At 46.7% G+C, this 26,373-nt stretch overlaps 2 protein-coding genes across 4 annotated transcripts; one reads left to right on the top strand and one right to left on the bottom strand.

Annotated features, from left to right (window-relative positions):
- The first annotated feature begins 210 nt into the window (after nt 1-210).
- On the top strand, nt 211-4,875 carry LOC147864547 (uncharacterized). 2 transcript variants are annotated; one of them, XM_087320462.1, is made up of 12 exons: nt 211-603; nt 1,160-1,323; nt 1,769-1,852; nt 1,928-1,985; nt 2,489-2,542; nt 2,660-2,731; nt 2,831-2,911; nt 3,137-3,306; nt 3,564-3,657; nt 3,892-4,047; nt 4,301-4,429; nt 4,516-4,875. In XM_087320462.1, the coding sequence occupies exons 1-12, from the start codon at nt 250-252 to the stop codon at nt 4,621-4,623; spliced, it is 1,524 nt and encodes a 507-aa protein (XP_087176588.1). In that variant the 5' UTR covers nt 211-249; the 3' UTR covers nt 4,624-4,875. The 2 variants fall into 2 exon arrangements, with proteins under 2 accessions (XP_087176588.1, XP_087176587.1); XM_087320461.1 differs by having other exon boundaries at nt 3,555-3,657.
- A 1,620-nt stretch (nt 4,876-6,495) lies between these two features.
- LOC147864546 (accelerated cell death 11-like) lies at nt 6,496-8,634 on the bottom strand. 2 transcript variants are annotated; one of them, XM_087320596.1, is made up of 4 exons: nt 8,364-8,634; nt 7,422-7,591; nt 7,164-7,309; nt 6,496-6,673 (listed from the first exon to the last, which is right to left on the bottom strand). In XM_087320596.1, exons 1-4 carry the CDS (start codon nt 8,601-8,603, stop codon nt 6,651-6,653), a joined length of 579 nt encoding a protein of 192 aa, XP_087176722.1. In that variant the 5' UTR covers nt 8,604-8,634; the 3' UTR covers nt 6,496-6,650. The 2 variants fall into 2 exon arrangements, with proteins under 2 accessions (XP_087176722.1, XP_087176721.1); XM_087320595.1 differs by having other exon boundaries at nt 6,496-6,699; nt 8,364-8,633.
- Between the last annotated feature and the right edge of the window lie 17,739 nt (nt 8,635-26,373).

The following is a 26,373-nucleotide window of genomic DNA, read 5'->3' as shown; positions in this document are numbered from 1 at the left end:
CAAATACAATAGAGATATACATGTAGATAGAGATACATACGGATACAAATACGTATAAAGAGAGAGAGAGAGAGAGAGAGCTGGAGAGATTATTATGTAATTGCTTGTGGAGAGAAGTCTCCATAGGGAAGAGGGGCTACTTTTGTAATATATGAAAACTAGGCCACCATTTCTGATAAAATGTTTCCCATCTATCCACACAGAAGAGAAGAGAAGAGAAGAGAAGCTGCAAGCAGCTTCCAGCAGGCGATGGCGATGGCGATGGTCAGCGTCGTCCCTCCTCTTTTCTGCCTCAGCAGAAACACAGAAACTGACAGAGTAGCTAATGCTACCGTGTCCCAGAGTAAGAGTAAGAATAGCTCTCTTCCGTTTCTTCAGAAGACCGGGGGATATGATCCATACTCTTCTTCTTCTTCTTCTGAGAGTAGCGATTCTGTTCTTCTTCAACAATGGCTCACTTCGCAGAAGCTCCCGCCTCAGAAGCTCTCCTTGGAGAAGGTAGAGGCAGAGTCTGGAGGGCGCGGCCTTGTCGCGACATCCAACATCAGGAAAGGCGAGCGCCTCCTCTTTGTCCCTTCGTCTCTCATCATCACCACTGATTCGGTATGCAAATTCCTTCTCCTTTCGGAAATAATTGTTTGTTCAGTGTTGTTGACCACACAGTGTGTGTAGGTGTGATGTTTGGCCCTTTAAGGCACGTTGTGATAAAAGCTGTTCGCCATGTATGCTATGCTGTAGCCTGTTGATTGATTTTGTGAAATTTTCCTTTCTCTCGAGATCAAGTGAATTGTTTATGCATTATGCTGTTGTTCATATCGTAGAATGGATGAGATATATCACATTTTTGCCCATATAACAAATAAATTGTGTAATGTGAGGCCGTTAACCAATACCTTATCATTTATGTTATGCCTGGTTGATCACTTTGCCATTCTGAATTATTTCTTCACCCAGTCAATATGTATATGGTATGTATCTTGTTGATCATGCTGCAGCTTTGGTCAATATCTTCTTTGTCTCATTATGGCATCTTATCCTCAACAGCAAGATTGTCAATTATATGTGTAGATTTGGTGACAATCTTTATGGTGTGTGGCATCTTGTGGACAGGCTTGCTTGATGATTTTTGCTTTCTTTTTGCTTTCCTCGAATATCTCAGGAATGGAGCAACCGGCAGTCTGCCACCATTTTGTCTTCTGAAAATGTACCTGAATGGCCATTTCTTGCTACTTTCTTGATCAGTGAAGCGAGTCAGGGAACAAATTCTCATTGGTATCCTTATATCTATGCGTTGCCACGCCAGCCAGAGTCTATTCTTTTGTGGTATGTCTTTTCCAATCAGCATAGAGGCAACCTCTATTGGTTTTAGGTCATTGTATTAATTTTCTCTCTCTCTCTCTCTCTCTCCATTGATCTTTCGCTTACTCTAATTGCTTTCTTAAAGTTAATTCCTTGAAGTTTGAAAAGAAGAGGGACTGCATCACATTATGTTTTGCCTGTATTGTTCAATCAAGATGTTATTTATAAAGTCTAAAATTTGAGCTATTTAATAAAATTAGTGTTTCAAGGAATAAGTAATTTGAAAGAGTGCATCAATCTAATTCCTTCTCTGAATATATCTGTAGGATTATTTAATTTGAAATCCATAAAAAATATGTTTCAAAAACAATTATATTTGACTAGAGGCTTTTGGTCACATTGGCTTTGCATGTAATATATTGTTTAAACTATGCTGTATTTTCCTCATGGTTCCACATCCTTTGCATAGGTCAGCAACAGAGATTAACAAGTACCTTTCAGCTTCCTCAGTTGCAGATCAGGCTTTGGAGCGGATTGCAGAAGTAGAAAAAATGTAAATTTTTTAGTTTTTCAACCTCATAGGATTCATTCAGTTTCATTGTTCTTATCCTCTCTTATAAAATAACAGATACAATGACATGCACACTTCGATTTATTCAAAACATCCCCAACTTTTTCCAGAAGAGGTATGAGATCCCTCTTCTTGACCTCAATTTTAGAGTAAAAAAGCCATTTCTATTCATAACTCTGAATCGGCCCAAGTCACGCATATCATCTATGTAAAGATTTACAAGAGATAGAACTGTGTCCTGTGCTGCTGATATTGTTATTAGTGATGATGGCATTCTGCAACAAAGTTAAACATCTGAAAGATGGAGTTTCATGGTAAAGTGACTGCGATGCAAAGTCTGAGTACTTTGCTTGGGGGAAAGTATAATCTGTGTGTGAACTTCTAATATACTAGTATTCAACAGAAATAATTTTACGCCATCTTAAGTTCCAAGCATGAAGAAAAATTGATGTTCATATTCCCTTCAATTTTCTTTTATGATTAGCACCAACATGTGTATATGAGGTGTGTAGTGAATTCATGATTGATTTTTTAATTGGCTTTAAAGCCGTATATGCTTGCTAGTATATTTCAATGAAGATTCCTGTCTAACTGTTTCCCCCTCGTAATCTGAATCAGTTTTTCACAATGGAAAGTTTTAAGTGGGCCTTCGGTATTCTCTTCTCACGGCTAGTATGTACTTTTTTCTTTTCTTTATGTATATTCATAATCTGTAATCACCAATCCATGCATTATATTCTAGCTTCGTCTGTTTGTGTTGCTAATTAGGAATCCATTGGTTCTCAGTAGGTGCGTCTGCAGTCGCTAAATCAGAAGGTTGCCCTTGTTCCTTGGGCAGATATGCTAAACCACAGTTCACAAGTAATTTTTCTGGAATAGATTTTTGCTTTTGAAGAGATTACATGTTTTGGATGAAGTAGTTTGTTTGATTATTTGCGGTTCTTGCTCATATTGTTTCAGGTAGAAGCATACCTGGATTATGAAAAAACATCTGACACAGTGATCTTGACAACAGATCGACCATATCAGCCTTCAGAACAAGTATAGATATAAAATTTTATCGCTTTTTTCTAAACTGGTAAAATTTTTGTATGTATAATGAATTTGTCATGCATGTAAGAAAAAATGGTAATATTGTTATAACTGTTAGATTTTTGTAAAGACCTCAGAAATCAATCTTAGAAACAGGTTTCAATTTGCATTTGTGCATCATACTGGTGTTGTATTCAAATACTGATTTTTGATGATATAATTAATGCCTTGCAGGTCTTTATTTCATATGGGGAAAAATCAAAAGGGGAGATATTGTTGTCATATGGTTTTGTCTCTTCTGACGTTAATGAGATCGATTCCATGGAGTTAATCTTTGCACTGAAGGATGCAGATGAGATGCTTATTGAAAAAGAAAAGGCATTAAAAGAGCATGGATTATCATCGTATCCATAAACACATATTCTGTGCTAATTTGCCAGAAATGAAGATGTCTTTCTAGAACTAAATATGTCATTCCCACTGTGTCATTCAGGGTTTAGGTTTTAGCATCTATGTGAATCACCATGTGGACATAATATGCATTGTGAACCAGAAGTTTTTATTTGATTTTCTTGAAACATAAAAAAATCACAATATAAACCTAGTTTAATTGTGAGACAAAGTATTTTGTTGATTTTCTTAAGTATTAAAGACCATGCAGATATCCAGTAACAATCATGGGAATACCGTCACAACTTTTTGCATTTGCATATCTTGCGGCATGCCCTGCATCAATGTCACCAAGATTTTGTGAGGTATGAAAATGCAAAATTGAGTAGGTATGAACCTCTCTCTCCCTCTCTCCTCCCATCCCCAATATATGGCCTCCACATGGACAATAAGAAATCTAATCTCTAATATCTCCATGATAGTATTATTCCTTGGATAACATTGCATTGATATTCTCTTAGACATATTTTACTTGCTAAGGAAATTTTATATGATATTTCTTCTTCACTCTCACTCATTTGATGCTTTGCTTCATGAAGTTGGCTGCAGCAGCTGCATCTAAAGTGGCACCAGGATTTCTGGATCGTTTTCAACCATCTATATACGATATACCAAGAGATGTTGATATTGAGGCTCATGAACTAATTTTAAAAGCTGTTGAAGCCTCTCTTTCAAAGCTAACAAAATTTCTGGAGGTAAACATCAACTGCCAATTATTGTTGCACATGAAGCAATGTACTTGGTATTTTGTGAAGTGCTGGGTCATGTTTTCCAGTGATCAATCATTGTGCATATAAAGAAATATACTTATAAAAGCTTCACCAATTATGTTGAATCACATAACATAGGAATACTAGTATGCAATAGTTACCAAGCTTTAGCAGGAAAATATTTTGTAATGCTGCTAACCTATCTGGATTTTTGAATATTTGTATGTTGAGGTTTTAGGTGAACCAAGCTTCAAATGGTGCTTTTAATTTGAAAGAAGACAAACAAAATTCCATGCAGATCTCAAAGCTTAAGATGGCTTGTGCACTATGTGCTAGCGAACAGAGGATTCTTCATCGAGTACAATATGTATGTGTTTTCTGAATTACTCTTTTGAATCCAGTTTACAATATGAATATGTGTATTGTATATTATGAATTTGGGTTGTGGAATAGGTTCTTAGGACTAAATTGCGGGAGCTTCGTGCTAAAAAGGCATACCAAGGAACATCTTCAGATAGCAATTCGAACTTTCTATATGGGCTCAGAAAGCTTTTTAAGTGACCTAAAAACCAACCTCTTTAAGAACTTTAGTTACATGGGAGGTTGGTAATTTATAGTATATTCACACTGAACACTTCACAAATAGCTTCTCAAATATGCAAAGAAACATGTTATAGATTGTGTTTTATAGGTGCTTCAAAATTAAGCATTGTATATTATTTGACTATTTTATAAACATGCGCCTTATGAACCCAACCTAAAGATGCAGATAGTAGAAATGTATTTTTTTAACTTCACCTCAGAATTTGATAATCCTTGAATATTATTAATAATTCAAGCATATATGTAAAGCTATAAATATCAACAAAAGGACATTCCTTTTACAAGAAATTAGTTCGACCATTTCACGGTAAGCATATTCTGAAAAACCCCTCTTTAATTAAGTTAGTCTATTGGATTTATACTCAGATTGAAGTTTCGTGCTATTTTTGGAAAAAGAAGTTTCGTGCTATTAAGAACAACACATTACTTCAACTACCTCCTAATGAGAAACCAATGATGTTGCCTAGCCTCAATTTGCAATAGAACTCCTTGGAGTGGACATTTCACGCTATTTGTTTAGAAATGCCAATCTGTGTAGCAACGCTTGATTCTAATTGTTGCAATGACATTGGTATAATGGCTTAATGATAATATATCCACTCTAGCCTTGAAGTTGATTTGCAATCCTAAGACACCATAAGCTCGTACACATGCTACTGAATTGTACAAGTGTTTGTCTTGGTTACTAGGGTAAGTGTTGGTTATCAATATCATCTTTGGCCATGAATTTGATTTTGCAGTCCTATGACATCATAAATTCATGTATATATGCTGCTCAATCTCATGACTTCAGCTTTTACTTGATTACTAAGGCAAGTGATTCTCATTCCTCAAGTACCGGCATTCTAAGCGTTTCAAAAGTCTGGTTATTAACTTACGTAACGCCACTTTCGTGAATGTAAGCCTCTATGATAGATAATGAAGTTTAATTTGTCTGTTTCGACCTTGAGAGGTGGTTAATAATTTCAGTGTTACCACCTGTTTACCATGGTTCCACAAAATATGACAGTTCCTTCATGAGTAGGCCAAGCTTGTTTGACACTAGTATACATGAGGAATGTCCCTCATACTAAGTAAGTTAATAACTATAGCTTGTTTGATGTCACCAGTAATACATGCACAAACAACTACCAAATGCCTATTACATGTACTCACGTCAGTCAACGAGAGATTGCATGCACACTGTTTCAATAAGGTGGGTCACATGCACATCCTCCTGTGTCCAAATGCTATCACTCCAGCACTTGAGTGATTAATAGTTGGAATCACAAAAGATTCCTATGAGGCACACAAGCTGTCTTTTGGAAAAATTGAGACTTAAAGTAACATTAAGGTAATACTAGATGAAGTAAGCAAAGTGGGAAAATTTTGGGAAAAATCACAATTTTCTTAACAATGTTAATGAATTTTTTCTCAAGGTTGAAAGTATGTTCCAACTAATTCCATTCCGTCAAAAACTAACATCCTGTTGATGTGTAGTCTCTGGTACCAACATTCACAGACCTAGCATATCATTGTGTTCTATTCACTATAGAAGCATGGACAAACAATTGAGGGATCCAGGACCATGTGCTAACTTCATATTTTCAATTTAAAAGTCAACATAGAAAATTCCATACCAAAGAGTTCTCATATCGGTTCCCTTAAACTAACATCTTGACTCATTTAATGCTCACTTGTATAAAAATAGGAGTAAGGATTAAGGAACACATGAAAAATAAAAAAAGACAAGCAAACTAAGTGAATGAAGACTTTACAAAGCTTTGATCACATATGTAGCAAACAGCCTTTATTGAGATTTTCTACTTTTTTTGTCAACACAACTGAACATTTCACTCACCATGAAGATATTTTAAAATAAAATTTTACAGCATTTCAATCAAGAAATCTTTCTGCATAAAAATGTCGATGAAATTGTTCATCACATTTACCAATCAATGCCCAAACCCCTTGATATGAAGAGACCATCAACATATTTGGACAGTTTATCCACAGCAGTGACATATTCCTGCATAAAAGTTCTAGCTGAATACTCTGCACAACAAAAGGTAATTTAGACTTTGTGGAAGTTTTTGCAACAAACAAACCAATATCACAATTGGAACAACTCAAAAGAGGTGAACTAGTGCCTACATCACTGACTCCACAAAACAATTACAACGGAACCTAATATAATCCGCATAAACTCTTCACCACATAAGGACAAAATTCAATCTGCAGATGATATCAAGCTCCCTATAGCTCTAATGGAGCAGATCTCTCACCCATGATAAATAAACATATATGAGTTTTCTCATTCTCCAAAGAGTACTCAGAACATGGCAATAATTGTTATAACACCTATTGCCATTTTTGTTAATTGTAACAATTTGGATCTATTAGCATATATGGTAGGTATGAATATCTCCATCACTAAAAATATGTGTCCATATGATAATTTTTTGTCGAGTAGGACGAGTCAATTACCAAAACATTGCATAAACAGGTGAGGATCATACCATCTTCATTGAGCTTTTCCAGCAATTGGGCCTTTGTTGGAAGTGTATACATTCCTGCCGCTACTGCTGCTCTGATTGGGTAGCTATGATGTGGTGAAAAGACTTGTGTATATGCTCGTGATGCAGAATCTCTCATAGATTTACACCTATCAAAGAGACAGCAGCAAGATCTCTTTAACATGTGAAAAAAAATACTAAAAATCTAAATAATTTACTTCGAGGAGTAAAATGAAAAGCCTTATGGAATAGAAACATTACTCAGAATCCATGAGGCCTTCAAACAATACTCTCACCATGTCAAGGCCTCGCTTTACTCTCAGTAGATTTCGAGAATGACTCCCCGCAACCTTAACACAGTCATCTTTGATATCTAATTCAATAAGGGATTGTAGCGTCATGTCCTTGGACACCCCTGCTAGATCATTGACCTGTAAACCAAATAAAATGCAACTTTCTACCAGAATCCAAATCCAAATATATCCTCTCCGAAGAAGCTTATACATTTCATTAGAAAGAGAACTTATTCAAATTTCATCCAATATAGACATGCAAATACTTTGGATAACAACTGCTGCATCCATCACTTCCCAAGGAACCGAATACAACACTAACTCCCCTGCATCAAGATGTTCCATGTCATCTTGTGGCATTCATGATGAGCATACTACATCATTGTTAACCATGATTGGCAGGTAACGATGTTCTAGAATAGAAACTCTTCTCATTAATATGGAATGGAAGTCACGTTCTCAATCTCCATTATTTCCAGTGCTAACATCCCACATCAAAATATCAAGTTTTCCCTGTGCTAAATCCATGTTCATGACTCTTATTTATGGCAAAGAAAATCTAGGCCCATATAAGAGATTTATCTGGATAACAAATGAATCAACCTCCCTCCCTCTATTTCTAAATACAGAGATATCTCTAGTCCTTAGACATCCTCCGCATTAGGACCTCCCATATAACTAGCCTTCAATTCATCCTACACTATTTGCATTTACCCTTACACATTGTGCTGCACATTCAGTATTCCACTGCTAACGCCAGGGAAAGTTGCGAAATCTTATTTCCAAAAGACAACGAATTTTAGGTCAAATTTACACCTTTATATACTAACAATCAAAGGTAGCATAAACTACGATATGTTCAGAATCTCTCTCTCTCTCTCTCTCTCTCTCTCTCTCTCTCTCTCTCTACCTTGGAGACATAGTCACGCTCAGCGAATTTGAAAGCAATTCCAAGGTGTCGAAAGAGTACAGAAACCCGAGACGAGGCGTTGGCGAAGGACACGACGTCCACATCTCTGATCCTCTCCATCTCGCCGTCACCACGCTCCTCTTCATCATCATCTTCCTTAACGAGCTTGAGGTCCGAAGAATCTGCGAGGAGTTCAGAGAAGGCTCTGCAGATCTCTTGGAGAGGCCTTCCGTCTCGCATGGCTTCTCTCTTCTTCTTCTTCTTCTTCTTCCTCCTCCTCCTCCTTCTTCCTTCTTCTTAGTTAAATACCCCTCCAATTTTCATAATTCCGAAAATACCCCTCCAATGGTTTTGCATAATTCTGAAAATACCCCTCCAATTTTCAATGAGGCCATACCTCCCTCCGTTATCTGTAATCTTCACTCATGCACTTCAAAGGAGGAGGAGGCGGCACACAAAGGATCCAGAAGAAGGTATACAAGTACTTCCTAAAAGACAGAGGTATCTTTCGAAGCACCTGAATAAGAGAACGAGAACACCATTGACAGTGGTTTGCAAGGAGGAGGAACATACAACTTTGGTGTCTGAATTCCAAGATAGTCCTTGGGGCATGCCACATGGGTATCACCATATGTGGGCAACATTCGTGAAGCTAAAGAAAAATTATTGATGGCCACGAATGTACAAGGATGTCGCCTACACTCAAGTGTTGACACTGAAATGTGCTACCCACTTGTCATACACTTTAAGTGTATGGTGGACTTAGTAGTCAGGTTGATGGGGGTGGGGTAGATGAAATACTTGGTGCTTGCAAGTGAGGACCTTAAGAACCATGTGGATGGAAGAGCCCTAAGAAACAAAACTATAGTGGTGGTATGCAAGTTCCTCCTAGAAGAAGTCATATGTCGATATGGCTATGTTTGCAAGATAGTGCTAGATGGTTCAGAGTTAAATAAAAACGAAGCGAGAGAGATACATGAACATTTATGAATAAAGCTCTCCCTTACAATTGCATGAGTTGAAGAGACCAAGGGGAAGATGGCGCGAGGTCATGGTCCTATAGTCAAAACAATTATTAGAACCTGTGTAGGAAGTCTGGTCCTGACTATTGCCTTATGCTTTATGGGATGATAGAACCACCCTAGACTGGGTTTATGGATGGAAATGTCGTAAGAGGATGAAATGAGCAAAGAATACTTCACTCTTGCAATGAGGATAAGACATCTTGAGAGGAAACCGAAAGACCTGGAGTTGGTAATGGACCGATTGAAGGTTATTAGGGTCAAGAATAAGGGTAGGTTCAAACGGATGCACCCACTATGACTGAGGAAGATTGAAGAGGGAGATTGAGTGATCGTGTATGACAATAGACTTTATATCTAGCATAGCTCATCGAGGAAGTTCGTGAGCCAAAGATTTGGGTTATATGTGATGACCAACACAAATGACAATGGTAGCTACTACTTGTTGAACTGGACAGAGAATCGGCTAGAAAAAGAGTGATGTTCTTCAAGAAGCGGTAGGAGGAGCCGGATCTCAAAAGACTTGAGGAAAATGAAGATACTGAAGAGCAAGGTGCACAGAGTGAGACAAACGAGGGATGACTACCCTCAACCTCACCATTCTTGGCACATACTATAGGTTGTGTGCGTTTGGTGGTGGTGGATGTCATGACATGGTGGGCTCAAAGGGGGAATAAGGAGAAAAAGGGCATTGATTGTGTGGGGAAATGAGTATAGTTAAAATCTTGACGCATGAGTGCATCCGTCTTATCTACCCTTTATGCATCTCGATTAAAAAGGCGACATTTGTGCATTTATTATGGTTGGTGGACATCTTTCTCACTATAAAAAGGGGACTTAGAGGCATTATTTTGGTGTTCGATATTTTTGTTCTTGGTTTTTAGGGTTTTGGTATAAATTTTCCTATGTCATTTTAGTGTCATGAATACATAAACATCATGGCTTCACCTAGGCTTGAACCCAAGACCTTGTAATACATAATCAAGAACCCAACCATTAAAATAACTTATGATCATATGAGATGATAAAAACTACTTCTTGTAATACACCGATTATTGTAAAAATACTCTGGAACATTCTAGAACATTCTATAATATCCTAGAACATCATAGAATATTCTAGGTCTATAACATTATAGAAATCTCTAGGCTATTCTATAGGAACCTATAAATAGGGGCATACATGTATTCTCAAATCAATTCGAATCAACACCAGTCTTAAGCTCTCATCGCCTATCTTGTATCCATTCTCATTCTACTTGTAGAAAGTAGCGTGCGGAAGCAGGTATGAAGACCGAACAGAAGGAAGAACACTCAGGTTTAATGGAGAGCTTGAGCTTACGCAGTATACGCGGGAGAGACAGAGAGAGTGAGAGAGAACACAAGAACTACATTCAACAATAATACTCTGTCTGTACATAAGTCGTGCTCAGTGAACACTTTTATACAAGTCCTAGAAGGACTGACCGAAGTACTGACAGTACTTCAATGCTCATCAAGAGCTCCTACACTAACTCCCAAATATATTCCTCACGGAGTATCTTTCCTAACGACCTCCTGGTTTACGCACTCGGCCTAACCGATCGGTCCCAACCGATCTAGTCCTCGGCTTCTTCAGCCGATCCGGCCGATGTTGAGCTTGTCTCTCAACACTCCCCCTCAAGCTCAACTTGAGGCTCTTCGGGATCTTCACAGCACCGGTTCCTCCTGGCTTCTCGCCTCGCTCGCGCTCCTCGACCTGTTCGACTCCGCGCGCTTCGACCCTTCCGGTCGGCTTGTCTGCTCATGTGGCCCTTATCAGCTCTTCTGCTGTTGCGGTGTTGACGCTTCTCCTGTTGCCTTTTCTTCCGCTTGGGCCTCGGTTGATTCAGCGTATCTGAATCAACCATCCGAACCGACTCGGCTACCTCCGATCGGTCTTCGCTCTCGTCCGAGTTGGCTGTCTCCAACTCGTCTTCGGTCTTCTCGCCCTTGATGACGTCATCTTCCCCATGTGTGGTTGGCTTCAGCTCTCTCCTTCGGCTGCTCCCCTTCTGTCCTCTTCCGAACTTTTCCGCGGGTCCGCCCTCGGCTTCTTCAGCCGATCCGAAGTAGTCGAACTCGACAAACGAGTCAACCGACTCGGTGGTGTCGCGGTCTCCGCTCCTTTCCTGCTGCCTTGCTTGGTCGTTCGGGACTGTTCTCCCCCTCAAGTTTGGCATGTCGAGGTGACGCAATCCGAGCGCACCTGAGAATTGCCGCAACTTGTCCAGACCAAGAGGCTTGGTGAAGATGTCGGCAATCTGCCGATCCGTCGGCACGTACTGAAGTTCGACTTCACCGGAAAGGACACGCTCACGGACGAAATGGTAGTGCACCTCAATGTGCTTGGTCTGTGTGTGGAAAACGAGGTTTTTCGCAAGTTGGATGCTGCTGAGGTTGTCATAGTAGATCGTCGTCGGATCTGACACCTCCTCTTGCAGGTCCTTAAGTAGCCGCTTCAACCATATGGCTTCGCATGTTGCGACAGCCGCTCCTCGGTACTCAGCTTCGGTGCTCGACAATGCAACTGTCGGCTGCTTCTTACGGCTCCACGCGATCGCGGCACTCCCGAGGGAGAACGCGTATCCAGACGTGGATCGACGATCGGCGGCGTTGCAACCCAATCAGCATCGGTGTAGCCGACTAACTGCGCGGCTGCACCGGTCCGATATAACAGTCCCCAGTCCTTAGTGCCATTGACATACCGAAGTATGCATTGCGCACACTGAAGGTGCTCCTCGGTAGGTCACGCCATGAACTGACTGATCACCCCGACTGGATAACTGAGGTCGGGTCGGGTGATGGTCAAGTATATGAGGCTTCCGACAATTTGTCGGAACCTTGTCGGGTCGTATACCTTTCCCGTATCGGGACGAAGCTTGACGGTTCTATCCAGAGGAGTCGAGACGGACTTACAGTCGGCCATCCCGAGTTTGAAGAGCATACCCAACACGTAATGACGTTGGCTGATCAATATGCCTTCGGGGGTACGGATCACTTCGATCCCGAGGAAGTAATGAAGGTCCCCCAGATCCTTCATGTCGAACGATGCCGCAAGCTGGAGCTTCATGTGGTCGATTTCACCTAGGTCGGTGCCGGTGATGACCAAGTCATCAACATATAGTAAAATACTAACCGGTCCGAGTCGACCTTTCCGGATGAACAGGGAAGAGTCCGATTTTGTCGTGACGAAGCCCATCCGACGCAGTTGTTACGTGATCTTCGCGTTCCAGGCACGTAGGGCTTGCTTCAGTCCGTAAAGGGACTTCTTCAGTCGGCATACTGCCGAGGAGTTCGTTCCGGAGTGAAATCCGGGGGGCTGTACCATGTACACCTGTTCCTCAAGGTCACCTTGCAGGAACGCATTCTTTACATCCATCTGATGTAAGTGCCACCCCTTCGCCGCAGCTACTGCGAGCAAAGCACGGACGGTCGTCATTTTCGCGACCGGCGCAAACGTCTCATCGTAGTCGATGCCGTGTTTCTGCACGTAGCCCTTTGCCACTAGCCGAGCCTTGTACCGGTTAACAGAGCCATCGGTGTTGTACTTGACCTTGTACACGCACCTACACCCGATCGGTTTTACCCTTGTTGGTGCGTCAACCAGGTCCCAGGTCTCGTTTTCCGCCAATGCGTGCATCTCTTCCTCCATCGCGGCACGCCAATTCGCGTTTTTAGCTGCTTCTGCGTAGCTCTCCGGCTCACGCACTTTCGCTACACGGGTCATGTACGCATAATGATGCGCCATGTACTCGTTGTATCCGAACCGCAAAACAGGATTCTTCTGGCGGGTAGATCGGCGTAATCTCACATTAGCCGATGTCGAGGCCTTCTCGGTCGACGTGGTCTTCACCTTTAAAGACCCGTCACCGGTTCCCTCGGAGTCGGATTCGCGTCGGTCTGACTTGTTCCTATCCGTGCCAGAATCCGACACCTTCTTCTTCCTTTTCTCTTTGCGCGTAAACCGTCTCCTCGGCTTCCTGCGCGGGGAATAAACGGCCGAGTCTCCACTACTCGCCGACTCTTCATCGGACTGGTCGTACCGACTCAGTCGTCCAATCGGTCCACTTAACCGGAGTGAAATCGGACTCTCGTCACGGGTCTCGATTTCGGGCTCATCCGGAGGCATCTCGGCCTCTCTAACCTCATCGTCAGAGCTCGGATTGGAGTCGGGGTTCGGAGTCGGGGGCTGGTACTAGGACGCGGACTCGTCAAACACAACGTCGCGGCTGACACGCGCTTGTTTGGTGCGAGGGTTATAGCACTTATAACCCTTCTGCTCGTCTGAGTAACCGACCAAGATGCATTTCTCGGCCTTTGCGTCCAACTTCCTCCTTTTCTCCTTCGGTATATGCACATACGCAATGCTACCGAACACCCTCAAGTGTCGCAAGTTCGGCTTCGTTCCGAAATATAGCTGGTGCGCCGACACTTTGTCTCCGATCCGGTTCTGGATGTATACCGCGGTCCTTACCGCCTCGACCCAGTAGAACTTGGGCAAGCTCTTCTCCTCCAGCATTGCCCGTGCCGCTTCCACAATCGACCGATTCTTTCTCTCGGCCACGCCGTTCTGCTCCGGCGTGTATCTACAACTGAATTCGCGCCGAATTCCCATTTGTTGTAGATAACCGTTGAATTGACCAGAAAAGTACTCTTTCCCGCCATCCGACCGTAGGCACTTGATCTTTCGTCTCGTTTCCTTTTCCACGAACCCTTTGAGGTCCCGGAAACAGTCGAAGACTTTGCTCTTCCTCTCAATGAGGTAGATCCACGTGTGCCGCGTGTGGTCGTCGATGAAGGAGACGAAATATCGGCTCCCACCAAGACTAATGTTTTGTGCTGGCCCCCATACATCGGAGTGTATAAGGTCGAGCTTATTCCGGCTCCGGTTTCGCTTGTTTGGGAAAGGAAGTCGGTGTTGCTTCCCGAGCTGGCAGGCTTCACAAATTTGTGCCTTTCGGCCACTAAATTTGGGCAATCCGAATACTACCTGTTTCGTTTGCAGATCTTGAAGCCGCTGGTAGTTGACGTGGCCTATCTGCTTATGCCACAAGTTGATGTCCGACTCGGTTTTTCTTCCCTTTGCGAACATTGCGGTGCCGCCGTCAGTGGAGTCGAGGATGAACATCCTCCCGTCTCTGCGCCCTTGCACAATCACACGGCCTTCTTCCTCAATGAAGCACCCGAGGTGTGTAAACCGAACCTCCATCCCTTGGTCGACGATCTGTCCGACCGAGACCAAGTTTTTCGTGATTGTCGGGACGTGCAGCACGTTCATGAGTTTCCCTTTCTGCCCAACATGGCTAAGGGGAACTTCTCCGACATTCGCGATCGGATGCGTAGTGTCGTCTCCAGTTGCGACTACTCCATGTTGTATCGGTTTTTCAAGGTACGAGAACCACTCCTTATGGCTTGTCATGTGGTTTGACGCGCCGAAGTCTACGTACCACACCTCGTCCGATCTCGGGGTGGTCTGCTTCATTGAGTTTACTTCGTGTCTCGTCACGAAGACAGACCCTTCTCCGGCTCTCCCGGAGTCTTCGGCGTAGTGCGATCGCTACCGATTTCCCTTGTCGGTATGTTTGGAGCCGTTTCCGGAACCGGTTCTCTCCGAATCAGCACGCTTCTTCCAACACTCACTTTCCCTGTGGCCTTTCTTGCCATAGTACCAGCACTCTGCGATGGCCTTCCCTTGCCGGTTCTCATTGCTTCGACTCCCCCTGTTTCCGAAGGGTTCGGAGTTGCTGTCAGCATCACTTCGGTGCCTTCTTCCTTGATCTCGTCGGCCGCCTCCATTGCGCCCCGACTCGCCTCGTCCTCCACGTCCACGGGGCCTATCTCCCTCCGTGTACAACATTCTGTTGTCGGCGTGCGTGCTTGTAGACGCACCCGCGTGGTTCTCCTCTACCAGGAGCATTGACTGTAAGTCGAAAAAGGACGGCATATTCTCCCGGGTACACACAGCCGTTCGGAACGCTCCGAACTTCGACGCCAAACCTCCAAGATAGATCTGGACCATCTCACTCTCCTCAATGTTCACCTCTATGGAGGCGAGGGAGTCGCAGATATCCTTGATCTTCGAGGTGTAGTCCGCCACCGACAAGTCGCGTTGTCGTAGGTTGCTCAACTCTTGTCGGAGCTGAAGCTTCCTAGCTGTGATGCTTGCGGCGAAAATCTTCTTCAGATTTTCCCATGCACCCTTCGACGTCTATGCATCCCGAACATAGCTCAATAGTTGTTCGCCCACACACGACGCGAAGCAGTATAATACCCTACTCGCCGATTGCTCCCACGACGGGAAGTCTCTGTGTGTCGATTCGGGTGCCGCGTCATTAGCTCCTTCGACATAACTCCAATAGCCGTGCCCGAGCAGGTATTGGTGCATCTTGTAGGACCAAGACGCGTAGTTGGTTCTATCGAGCTTCTCTGTTGGAAGCGAGCTCGCCATGCCTCTATCCATCGTTCTTCTTGTTCTTCTTCGTCAAGCTGTGTCGACTGCAGAGAGGTTCTCAACCCTCGCGCTCTGATACCATGTAGAACGTAGCGTGCGGAAGCAGGTATGAAGACCGAACAGAAGGAAGAACACTCAGGTTTAATGGAGAGCTTGAGCTTACGCAGTATACGCGGGAGAGACAGAGAGAGTGAGAGAGAACACAAGAACTACATTCAACAATAATACTCTGTCTGTACATAAGTCGTGCTCAGTGAACACTTTTATACAATTCCTAGAAGGACTGACCGAAGTACTGATAGTACTTCAATGCTCATCAAGAGCTCCTACACTAACTCCCGGTTTACGCACTCGGCCTAACCGATCGGTCCCAACCAATGCGGTCCTCAGCTTCTTCAGTCGATCCGGCCGATGTTGAGCTTGTCTCTCAACACTACTTTAATACATTCATTCTTCTCTTATCATTTCATTCCTCTCTTCTTGTGATCTCTTTATATCTTTCTTCTGTCACTTTATCTTTTGTCTTGGTTCTGACAGTTTGATTTGAATTTTTCTCTCTCCTTTATCCTCCTCTATAAACATCACGAAACCATGGCTGCCATCAACTCAGAAGAATATCTCACCCTTGTTGCTGAAATGGAGAATCTTAAATCCAAGTTCGCATCTCTTGAATTAGAGAATCAATGTCTTCTTGAAGATCTACAAAAGGTTACTGTGGAGAAGCAACAACAAATAGAGAAGTTTACGCGACGGGTGCAACAACTAGAGTCAACAATCGTAATTTTACAACAACAAAGGGTCGAAGGTCAAGGAATTATCAAGGAGCCCAAAATCAGCCTCCTCGCTAAATTTGATGGTTCGAGGGCGTATTTTCGAGGTTTCTTGAATCAAGTGCGGTTGGTAATTTAAATGCATCCCATGCGTTATCCGGCAGATGCATCTCGAGTTGGGTTAGTGGGAACCTTATTCACTGGCATAACGTTATCGTGGTTTGCTCCATTATTAGAGACAAATTCTCCTCTACTCCATAATTTCGAGGAATTTGCCAAAGAATTTAAGGCTTGCTTTGGAGATACAGATGGGGCAAGAACAACGATCAACAAGATTCGTACACTACGTCAAGGTGATCAGCCAACATCGACATATGCAACCAATTTTTGTCTCATCGCAAGCGATATTCCTTGGGGCGAACAAGACCTAATGGAGCAGTTTTGTTCCTGTCTTCGTAGCGATGTAAAAGAATTACTTCTTACATTCCTCGAGGATCCAAAATCTCTTATAGAAGCTATTAGTCGAGCAATATGGTGCGATAATCATCTTTTTGAGTGTCGATGTGAACAAAAACAACAAATAACAAGATCAAGATTCACACCAACTTATAAATCAGTAACTGCACAGTCATCTCCAAGGAAAACATACAACCTTGCTCCTACTCCAAGGCAACCACGTAGTCCAGCCCCAATGGATAGGCCTACACCCATGGAGATCGATATGACCCAATGATGAGGACCGTTGTCGAATGAAGAGAAACAACGACGTCAAGCAAACCGTCTGTGCTTATATTGCGAAGGTCCAGGACATATAGCCATTCATTGCTCCCGTCGGCCAAGACGTTAGGTAAATCAAATTCACTATGACAATAAAATTGAGTCTAACATTTTAAAAGCACTTAACGTCCTAATATTATGAATAATCCACCCTTCTCCAATAAGTTTGAGGTCCTAAGCCAATTAGAAGAGGAGTGTAGAAACAAATAGCGTGCGGAAGAAATAGAAAGCAGAAAGCAGAAAACAGGTTTAATGGAGAGCTTAACAGTATGCGGGAGAGATAGAGAGAGAGCACACAAAAACTCAATTCAAAAAATACTACTCAGTCTGTACATCATATGTGTTCAATGAACACTTTTATACAAGTTCATTCGGACTGACAAAAGTACGATGTACTTCAATGCTCACAGGAGCGTCTGACACTAACTACGAGATATTAACTCCCTAGTAGACTAGCTGCTACTTGGCTTCCAGTTACTGTTTGATCCAGTTAACCGGCTCCCCAGCTCACCGGCTCACTTACTCATTCAGCCGATCCGGATCCGATTGAGCTTGCCGCTCAACACTCCCCCTCAAGCTCAATTTGAGGTCAGATCGTAGTGTCAGTCTCTATGGCAGCCAGTCTTTCCACCTGGCTCCTTCTGGCGTCACTCCGCCTCGCTCGCGCTCCTCGTCCGGTCCGGTCCCATTTGCCGTGACCCTTCTTTTCCTGCGCACCTCGACTTCCTTGATCGGCTTGTCTGCTCAATAGGCCCAATTCAGCTCCCTCGCTGTTGTGACTTTGGCTTTTGCCGATTCATTGATCCCTTCGTGTTGGCGTCAACTTTTGCTGCCTTCTTGTCCTCTTGGCCTTGAATTGATCTGGTTCTTCTGAATCCTTCTGTAGAACCAAATTAGTTGTCTCTGATTCGTTCCAGCTCTTGTCCGAATCGGTTGCTCCCGATTCGTCTTCTGGGTCCAGGCCCTTCACCACATCAGACCATGTCCGGGTCTTGGCCTTCTTCTTCCGGTCAGCTTTGTCCTTCTTGACTCTGCCTCCGCTGCCACTTGTTCCGACTTGTTCGGATGTGTCAACTTCCTTTGTCGACTCGGATCCTTTCTTCTTCCTATCTCTCCCCTTCTCGGTTCTACCCCCATCGGCGCAATCAACAATCTCTTTGCCTTTGCCTGTTCCGGTGGTGTCATTGCCCATTCTCCCCCTCAAGTGTGGCACATCGAGATGCTGAACACCAAGCATTTCGGTGAAGTGCTGCAACTTGTCCGATCCGAGCAGTTTGGTGAAGATGTCGGCAACTTGCTGATCCGTATGAACATACTGAAGTTCGACTTCACTGCTCAGGACACGCTCACGCACCAAGTGGTAGTGCACTTCAATGTGCTTTGTGCGAGCATGGAATACGGGATTCTTGGCGAGCTACATGCTGCTTATGTTGTCGCAGTAGATCAGGATCGGGGTCGGCAACTCAATCTGTAGGTCTTGCAGCAGTCGCCGAAGCCAAATGGCTTCACAGGTGGCAATGGTAGTGCCCCGGTATTCAGCCTCAGTGCTCGACAGAGCAACTGTTGGCTGCTTTTTGCTGCTCCACGCAACAACCGGGCTACCAAGGGAAAACATATAGCCAAAAGTGGAACAGTGATCTGATGCATCGTCGGTCCAGTTGGCATCCATGTAGCCGACTAGCTCTTCGGTCATACCTCGCTGGTATAACAGTCCTCGGTCCTTCGTCCCGCTCACATACCGCAGTATTCGGTGCACGCACTGAAGATGCTCGACGGTCGGCTTTTGCATGAATTGACTAATCACACCGACCGGATAGCTGATGTCGGGTTGGGTGATGGTCAAATATATAAGGCGTCCGACAATTTGTCGGAACTGTTTCTCATCGCAGGCCGGTCCGGAGTTGGGACAGAGCTTCTGTTTCCGGTCCAAGGGTGTAGAAATAGGGCGGCATTCCATCATGCTGAACTTACAGTACAAGATATTCAACACATAGTGTCTCTGTGAGAGCAATATGTCGTCGGGGGTTCGAATCACCTCGATCCCAAGGAAATAGTGAAGGTCACCTAGATCCTTCATCTCAAATGCGTCCAACAGTTGGGACTTGACTCGGCTGATTTCATTGAGTTCAGGTCCGGTGATGACTAGATCATCAACATATAGCAAGATGCAAACCGGACCGTCTGGACCTTGCCGAATGAACAACGAAGAGTCGGACTTGGAGGTTGCAAACCCCAACTTACGCAATCGATGCGTAATCTTTGCATTCCAAGCTCGGGGGGCTTGCTTCAGGCCATAAAGTGACTTCTTCAGCCGGCATACAGCCGACTTGTTCATCTCCGACTGAAAACCGGGAGGTTGGGTCATAAAGACCTCTTCTTCTAGATCTCCTTGAAGAAATGCATTCTTCACGTGCATTTGGTGAAGATGCCACTCCCTTGCCACAACAACTGCTAGCACCACACGAACCGTCGTCATCTTCGCTACCGGATCGAAGGTCTCGTCGTAGTCGATTCCGTGGGTCTGTGCGTATCCCTTTGCCACTAACCGAGCCTTGTACCGGTTAACTGAACCGTCAACGTTGTACTTTACCTTGTACACCCACTTGCATCCGATCGGTTTATTGTGACGGGGAGGGTCAACCAGGTCCCATGTATCGTTGGCATCAAGTGCCCGCATCTCTTCCTCCATAGTGACACGCCAATTTGCATCCCTTGCCGCTTCTGCATAGCTCTCTGGCTGACGCACTTCCGCCACCGGGGTCATGTACGCATAGTGATGCGCCATGTACTCATTGTACCCGTACTCCTTAACAGGTTCCTTCTGGCGGGTTGACTGGCGTAACCCACTGTTACCCGGTTTGAGGCCCTTCTTGGCCGGTTCGGTCTTTGATGCCGAAGAGCCGTCATTTTCCTTTCCGGAGTTGGATCCGCTCTGATCCGACTCATCATTGCCAGTTTCATAATCCGACATCTTCTTCTTCCCCTTCTCTTTGCGTGTGAACCGTCTCCTCGGTTCCTTGCGCGGGGAGAGTACGACAGAGTCTTCACTACTCGTCGGTTCCTCTTCTGACTGGTCGGATTGATCCAGTCTCTCGTTCGGCCCACTCAACCGAAACGATTCCGGACTCTCTTCTTGAGTTCCGGATTCATCTCTTCTATCTGGACCGGTTCAGGTTCACTAGCCTCATCCTCCGATATCGGGTCGGGGTCGGAAGTCGGAGCCGATAAGGCATACCATGATGTCGTCTCATCAAACTCAACATCACCGCTAACTCGGACCTGCTTCGTCCAAGGGTTATAACACTTATACCCCTTTTGCTCATGTGAGTAGCCGACAAGGATGCACTTCTCCAATTTTGCATCCAGCTTCCTCCGCTTCTCATCCGGCACATGCACATATGCTATGCTGCTGAAAATCCGAAGGTGTCTCAAATTCGGCTTGCGCCCGAAATACAGCTCATGTGCGGACACCTTGTCACCGATCCGGTTTTGGATGTAGACGGCCGTCCGGACCGCCTTCGCCCAGTAGAAATGGGGCATGCTCTTCTCATCCAGCATTGCCCTTGCCGCGTCGACAAGCGACCGGTTCTTCCTTTCGGCCACACCGTTTTGCTCCGGTGTGTATCTGCAGCTGAACTCTCTCCGAATTCCTGTTTGCTGTAGATAACTGTTGAATTGGCCGGAAAAATATTCTTTTCCACCATCTGACCGTAGGCACTTGATCTTCCTCTTTGATTCCCATTCAACCATGCTTTGGAGGTTCCGGAAACAGTCGAATACTTTGCTCTTCTGCTCAATGAGGTAGATCCATGTGTGCCGACTATAGTCGTCGATGAAGGACACGAAGTATCGACTCCCACCAAGACTCACGTTCTGTGCCAGTCCCCATACATCCGAATGAATAAGGTTGAGCTTGTTATGGCTACGGTTTCGTTCGGTGGGGAATGGAAGCCGGTGTTGGTTCCCGAGTTGGCAGGCTTCACATACTTGGGCCTTCCGACCACTGAACTTCGGCAAACCGAGAACAACTTGTTTCGTTTTCAGCTCTTGAAGCCTCCGGTAATTGACGTGGCCGATCCGCTTGTGCCAGAGATCGATGTCCGATTCAATCTTCTGTCCTTTGGCGAACAAAGCGGTGCCGACGTCATTGGTGTCGAGGATGAACATCCTCCCATCTCTGCACCCTTGCGCAATAATCTGGCTCTCCTCCTCGATGAAGCACCTGAGGTGCGTAAACCGCATCTGCATTCCCTAGTCGACGATCTGTCCAACCGACACTAGGTTCTTCGTGATAGTCGGAACGTGTAATACGTTCATTAGCTTCCCCCTCTGTCCGAGGTGGCTCAAAGAGACTTCACCGATATGCACGATTGGGTGACGAGTGTCGTCTCCGGTTTCGACAACTCCCAGTTGTTCCGATTTCTCCAGGAAGGAGAACCACTCTTTGTGGTTCGTCATGTGATTTTATGCACCGGAATCAACGTACCACACTTCCTCCAATTTGGAAGTGGTATTCTTCATCGAATTTGCCTCGTGCTTCATCACCAAAGCTGGCCCCTTACGGTGTCGTGAAGATTTTCGTCCATAGGCGGAAACCGGGGTGGAAGGGGCAAGTCGGTGGTGTGCAACATGTGCACATGTATACTAGGATATGGTGTATAGAAAGAGAGGGGACATTTTTGTCCCACATTGTAAGGTCCCTCCCTCCTTGGGCTATAAAAGGAGGGGAGGGGTCACTTATGAAGGGGTTGCCTATTTTGTGCGAGTAAGGTATACCACTTAGTCTAGGGTTCTCCCTCTTCCCATTTCGTTTTAGGGTTAGGGTTTCGGTTAGGGTTTTCTTCTTGGGTTTCCCTTTAGGGTTTTCGGATAGTCATTTTGGTGCGGCCATGGCGGCCACCACTGTTGTAACCGTTCGTTGTTTTAATGTAACTTGTTGAACATCTTGCCTCCGCCGATCTCTCCTTCGATGTTGTGGTCTCATTCTTTCCTCTTCTCCTCTTGAGCTAAGCCTCCATATCATGTCCTATTCTTTCTCCTCCACTCCCTAGTCCAAGACCCCCGCGGTCCCGCCCCTTCTACATGCACGCGCGTAACAACGCGACATCTTTGGTGAACCCGACGTGAAGGGCGGCAAGGGAGCATGGAGATGGAAGAAGACTTGGACTTCGAGGAGATGATGGCAAAAATCGTGATGGAAGCCGGACGGAAGATGGCGAAGCGAGATGCGGCTCAACAAGCCGTCGAAAGGGTGGTCGATCGAGTCGGCCGATTCAACGGGGGCGATGTCCCGAGGTTCTTGGAAGCGTACGAGGCCGAGATGGCGAAAAGGGGCGTGGACGAGGAGATGCGGCTAGAGTATTTTCCTCGAGTGGCAGCCGCATCGGTGCACAAGGAGGTCAAGGAGCTACGAGAAGCTCACGAGTCGTGGGTGTCCCTGGAGGTAGCCCTATTGGAAGCGTGCGGATACGCGAGACCGGAGTGGGTATGCCGGCAACCCGATGGGGAGCGGTCGGCAACAACGTGGCCCGCGAGCGGCAAAGAAGAGAGAGTGGCGAGTGAGTACGCACTACTGCCGGAAGAGAGCTCAACGCAAAACGGTTCGGAGGAGCTCGACCTAGAAGCGCTAATACGAGAGGCATGCGAGCTTGTGAAGGCGAAAATCGGAGCTGAAGAAGGGCTTGTTATGGAGACGGGCCGAAGGCGATCGGAGGATGCGGAGGAAGAAGCCTCCCTAGACGTAGAAGAAGGGGCCTATACGGAGGCCGGGAGAGCGTACGACGGCGAGATAGGAGAGGGTGCGGAGCAAGCGACCCTCTTGCCTTGCGGTGAAGGGACGGCCATGGAGGCCGGTAACTACGGATTCGGGACATGGCGGCCCGAAACATTGAGTGAGGAGCGGACAAGCGGCGGTGCCGCGACCTTACACACACCGGTCCTAGAGACTCCGGCATCCGGCCCGAGAGCCGGTGTGAGACCTAGAGTGACGGACGGTGGCGGCGGCAAGGCAGGCAACCGAGACGACGGCATGGGAGAGATGGTGGCAAGCGTAGTCGAGGCTTGCGGAATCGGAGACGGGGTAGCCGCGGACAACGACGACCAGACGGAAGCGGCTACTGACACAACGAGTGGCGGTGCCGGGTCCTTACCCACACCGGTCCTAGAGGCTCTGGCGGCCGGCCCGAGTGCCGGCGTGAGACCTAGAGCGACGGACGGTGGTGGCGGCAAGGCGGGCTACCACGGCGACGAAGAGAACGAGGAAGAGATAGCCACGAACCACGGCGTCCGAACGAAGGTGGCTACGAACATGGCATCGGCGAGTAACGGTATCAGGACTTTTCCCACACCTATTCTAGAGACTTCGGCGGTCGGCCCCGAAAGCCCACGTGAGACCGGAGAGACGGAAGGTGGCGGCGGCAAAGCAGACGATCGAAACGACGACGAGGAAGGTCATAGGGGACGGAGGCAAGACCTCTCGACATCGAGACCGGAGACTACGGCGGTTGCGCTCGAATGCCAACATAAGACCGGAGAGAAGGGCGGTGGCCGTGAGGAGGTGTGGCCCGGAGCGAACACGTACAAAGATGAGGACGCGAGGCCCGAAACGGGCATATACGAGAGGACCGACGGAGAGGTCGGGAGCGGCAAAGAGGAGAGAGTCGGGAACCGACCCGACCGGAAGATGAACCGGTCGATAATCCGACACGACCGGAAGACGACGCGGAAGAAGATTGGAGCGGGGTCCAGTCAACCGGGCCCGAACCGAAGAAGAGTCGACAAGGCTGGATTTGTTCGAACAAACATGTACCGGCCGGTTACGATTACGGAAGGGAGCCGACCAAACCAGGACCCGATCGGCCGAGACCGATCCGGGCGAACGGGCCACAACACTCGGTGGAAGCCGGTGAGCACAAGAAGGAGGCCAAGCATGCACAAGGAGTACGACTCGGTGGAAGGCCAAGAGCGAGAGGGACCCTCCACATCTATCCTTGAGACTTCGGCGGTTGCGGATCAACATAAGACCGGAGACACGACGGGTGGCGGCGAGGAGTCGGAGACCGGAACTGATGAGGCCACTAGAACGGGTACCAGGTGCGTGAAGACGGACGAGCACGGCCAAGACGGCAAGCCGGAGTCGAAAGGGGCTACGGCAAGAAAGGACGAAGAGACCGACGCGGAGGTCGGGTCTACGATGGATGAGGCGTGTAAAACGGAGCATGCACTACGGCCAACGAAGGGCCAAGAAGTAAGCATGCACCCGGAAGAGCGGCAACGAGTGACCGGCAACGGTGGACCGGTCGAGCCTTTGAGAGACAAGCACGCGGCGAGAGACGAAGCCGTAAGGTGCCAAGATCGGCGGATGGGTGGCGAGAGCGAAGGATGGTGCGCGGAGAACAACGGGGTACACACCGGGAAGAGAAAACGTGGCAGCTTCCCGGAGGGCATACAAGGCCAGGCGGACCAAGAGGGTGTACCTCGGGGCGAAGCGGCAACATCGGAGGTTGCGGAGGACACCGAAGACGAGAGCACCGACACGGATGTCGGGGAAGCAACGTACCTTTTCGAAAGGGGACGCAGAGCGGAGTGGAGTGCGAGACGTGCGATATGGCCGCGTAAGGGCCGAGCGACAAGCATGAGGATGATCGGTGAGCATGGAAGGCTATGTCTTGAGAACCGGAGGAGGTGCGTGGAGAGCAACGGGCTACGGAAGCGCGGCGTCCCGGAAGGCATGCGAGGCCGAGCGGGCCAAGAGGACGAGAGACGGGATGAAGCGGTAACGGGAGTCGCGAAGGACACTGACATGGTGGTCGGGATGACGGTACGCTCTACGGAGAGAGAGCACGGCGAGCGAGGGAGAAGCGAGGAGCGCGTAATGAGGTCACGTAAGGACCGAAGAACGAGCACGCATTCGATGGACGACAACGACGCACGGAAAGTGCCTACGGAAGCCGAGTGCAGAACGAAGGGAGTCGGTACAAGGTATTCGGGGCGAGGAGAAGGTCGAGCCGGAGGTGGAACACACGCGATACGCGAGGAGCGGCACCCGACGAGCAATCGAAGTAATCGGGGGTCTAACCGGAGGACATGCACGGTGAGCGAAGGAAGGGAGACCGGATCGGCAACGGTGTTCGGGATGGCCGGTCGAAGAAGAAGGTGCAGGCGCCGGACATGGCGGATCGGATGGAGCCGACGGTTCGGGGAAACACGGTGGACGTGGTGGATCGGATGGAGTCGGCGGGTCGGGGCCGGCAAGACGGATCGGCGCCAGCAAGGGACCGGCAAGGCGGTTGGGTGTCGGTAAGGCGAAAGACCTGGTTAATTACCATGGACGAAATCTCTCACCCTTTTCCTTTCTTGGCACATACCGGTGGATGTGCGGTTTGGTCGGGGTGGATGTCGTGAAGATTTTCGTCCATAGGCGGAAACCGGGGTGGAAGGGGCAAGTCGGTGGTGTGCAACATGTGCACATGTATACTAGGATATGGTGTATAGAAAGAGAGGGGACATTTTTGTCCCACATTGTAAGGTCCCTCCCTCCTTGGGCTATAAAAGGAGGGGAGGGGTCACTTATGAAGGGGTTGCCTATTTTGTGCGAGTAAGGTATACCACTTAGTCTAGGGTTCTCCCTCTTCCCATTTCATTTTAGGGTTAGGGTTTCGGTTAGGGTTTTCTTCTTGGGTTTCCCTTTAGGGTTTTCAGATAGTCATTTTGGTGCGGCCATGGCGGCCACCACTGTTGTAACCGTTCGTTGTTTTAATGTAACTTGTTGAACATCTTGCCTCCGCCGATCTCTCCTTCGATGTTGTGGTCTCATTCTTTCCTCTTCTCCTCTTGAGCTAAGCCTCCATATCATGTCCTATTCTTTCTCCTCCACTCCCTAGTCCAAGACCCCCGCGGTCCCGCCCCTTCTACACGCACGCGCATAACAACGCGACAACGGTCTTCCCATTTCCGGATCCTTTCAATCCT

This window comes from Azolla caroliniana, unplaced genomic scaffold (genome assembly GCF_043228905.1).
Source record: "Azolla caroliniana isolate FFs.n. ecotype wild unplaced genomic scaffold, voAzoCaro1.0.p SCAF_5, whole genome shotgun sequence".
NCBI classification, from domain to species: domain Eukaryota; kingdom Viridiplantae; phylum Streptophyta; class Polypodiopsida; order Salviniales; family Salviniaceae; genus Azolla; species Azolla caroliniana.
This window is presented reverse-complemented; position numbering and strand designations above follow the sequence as displayed.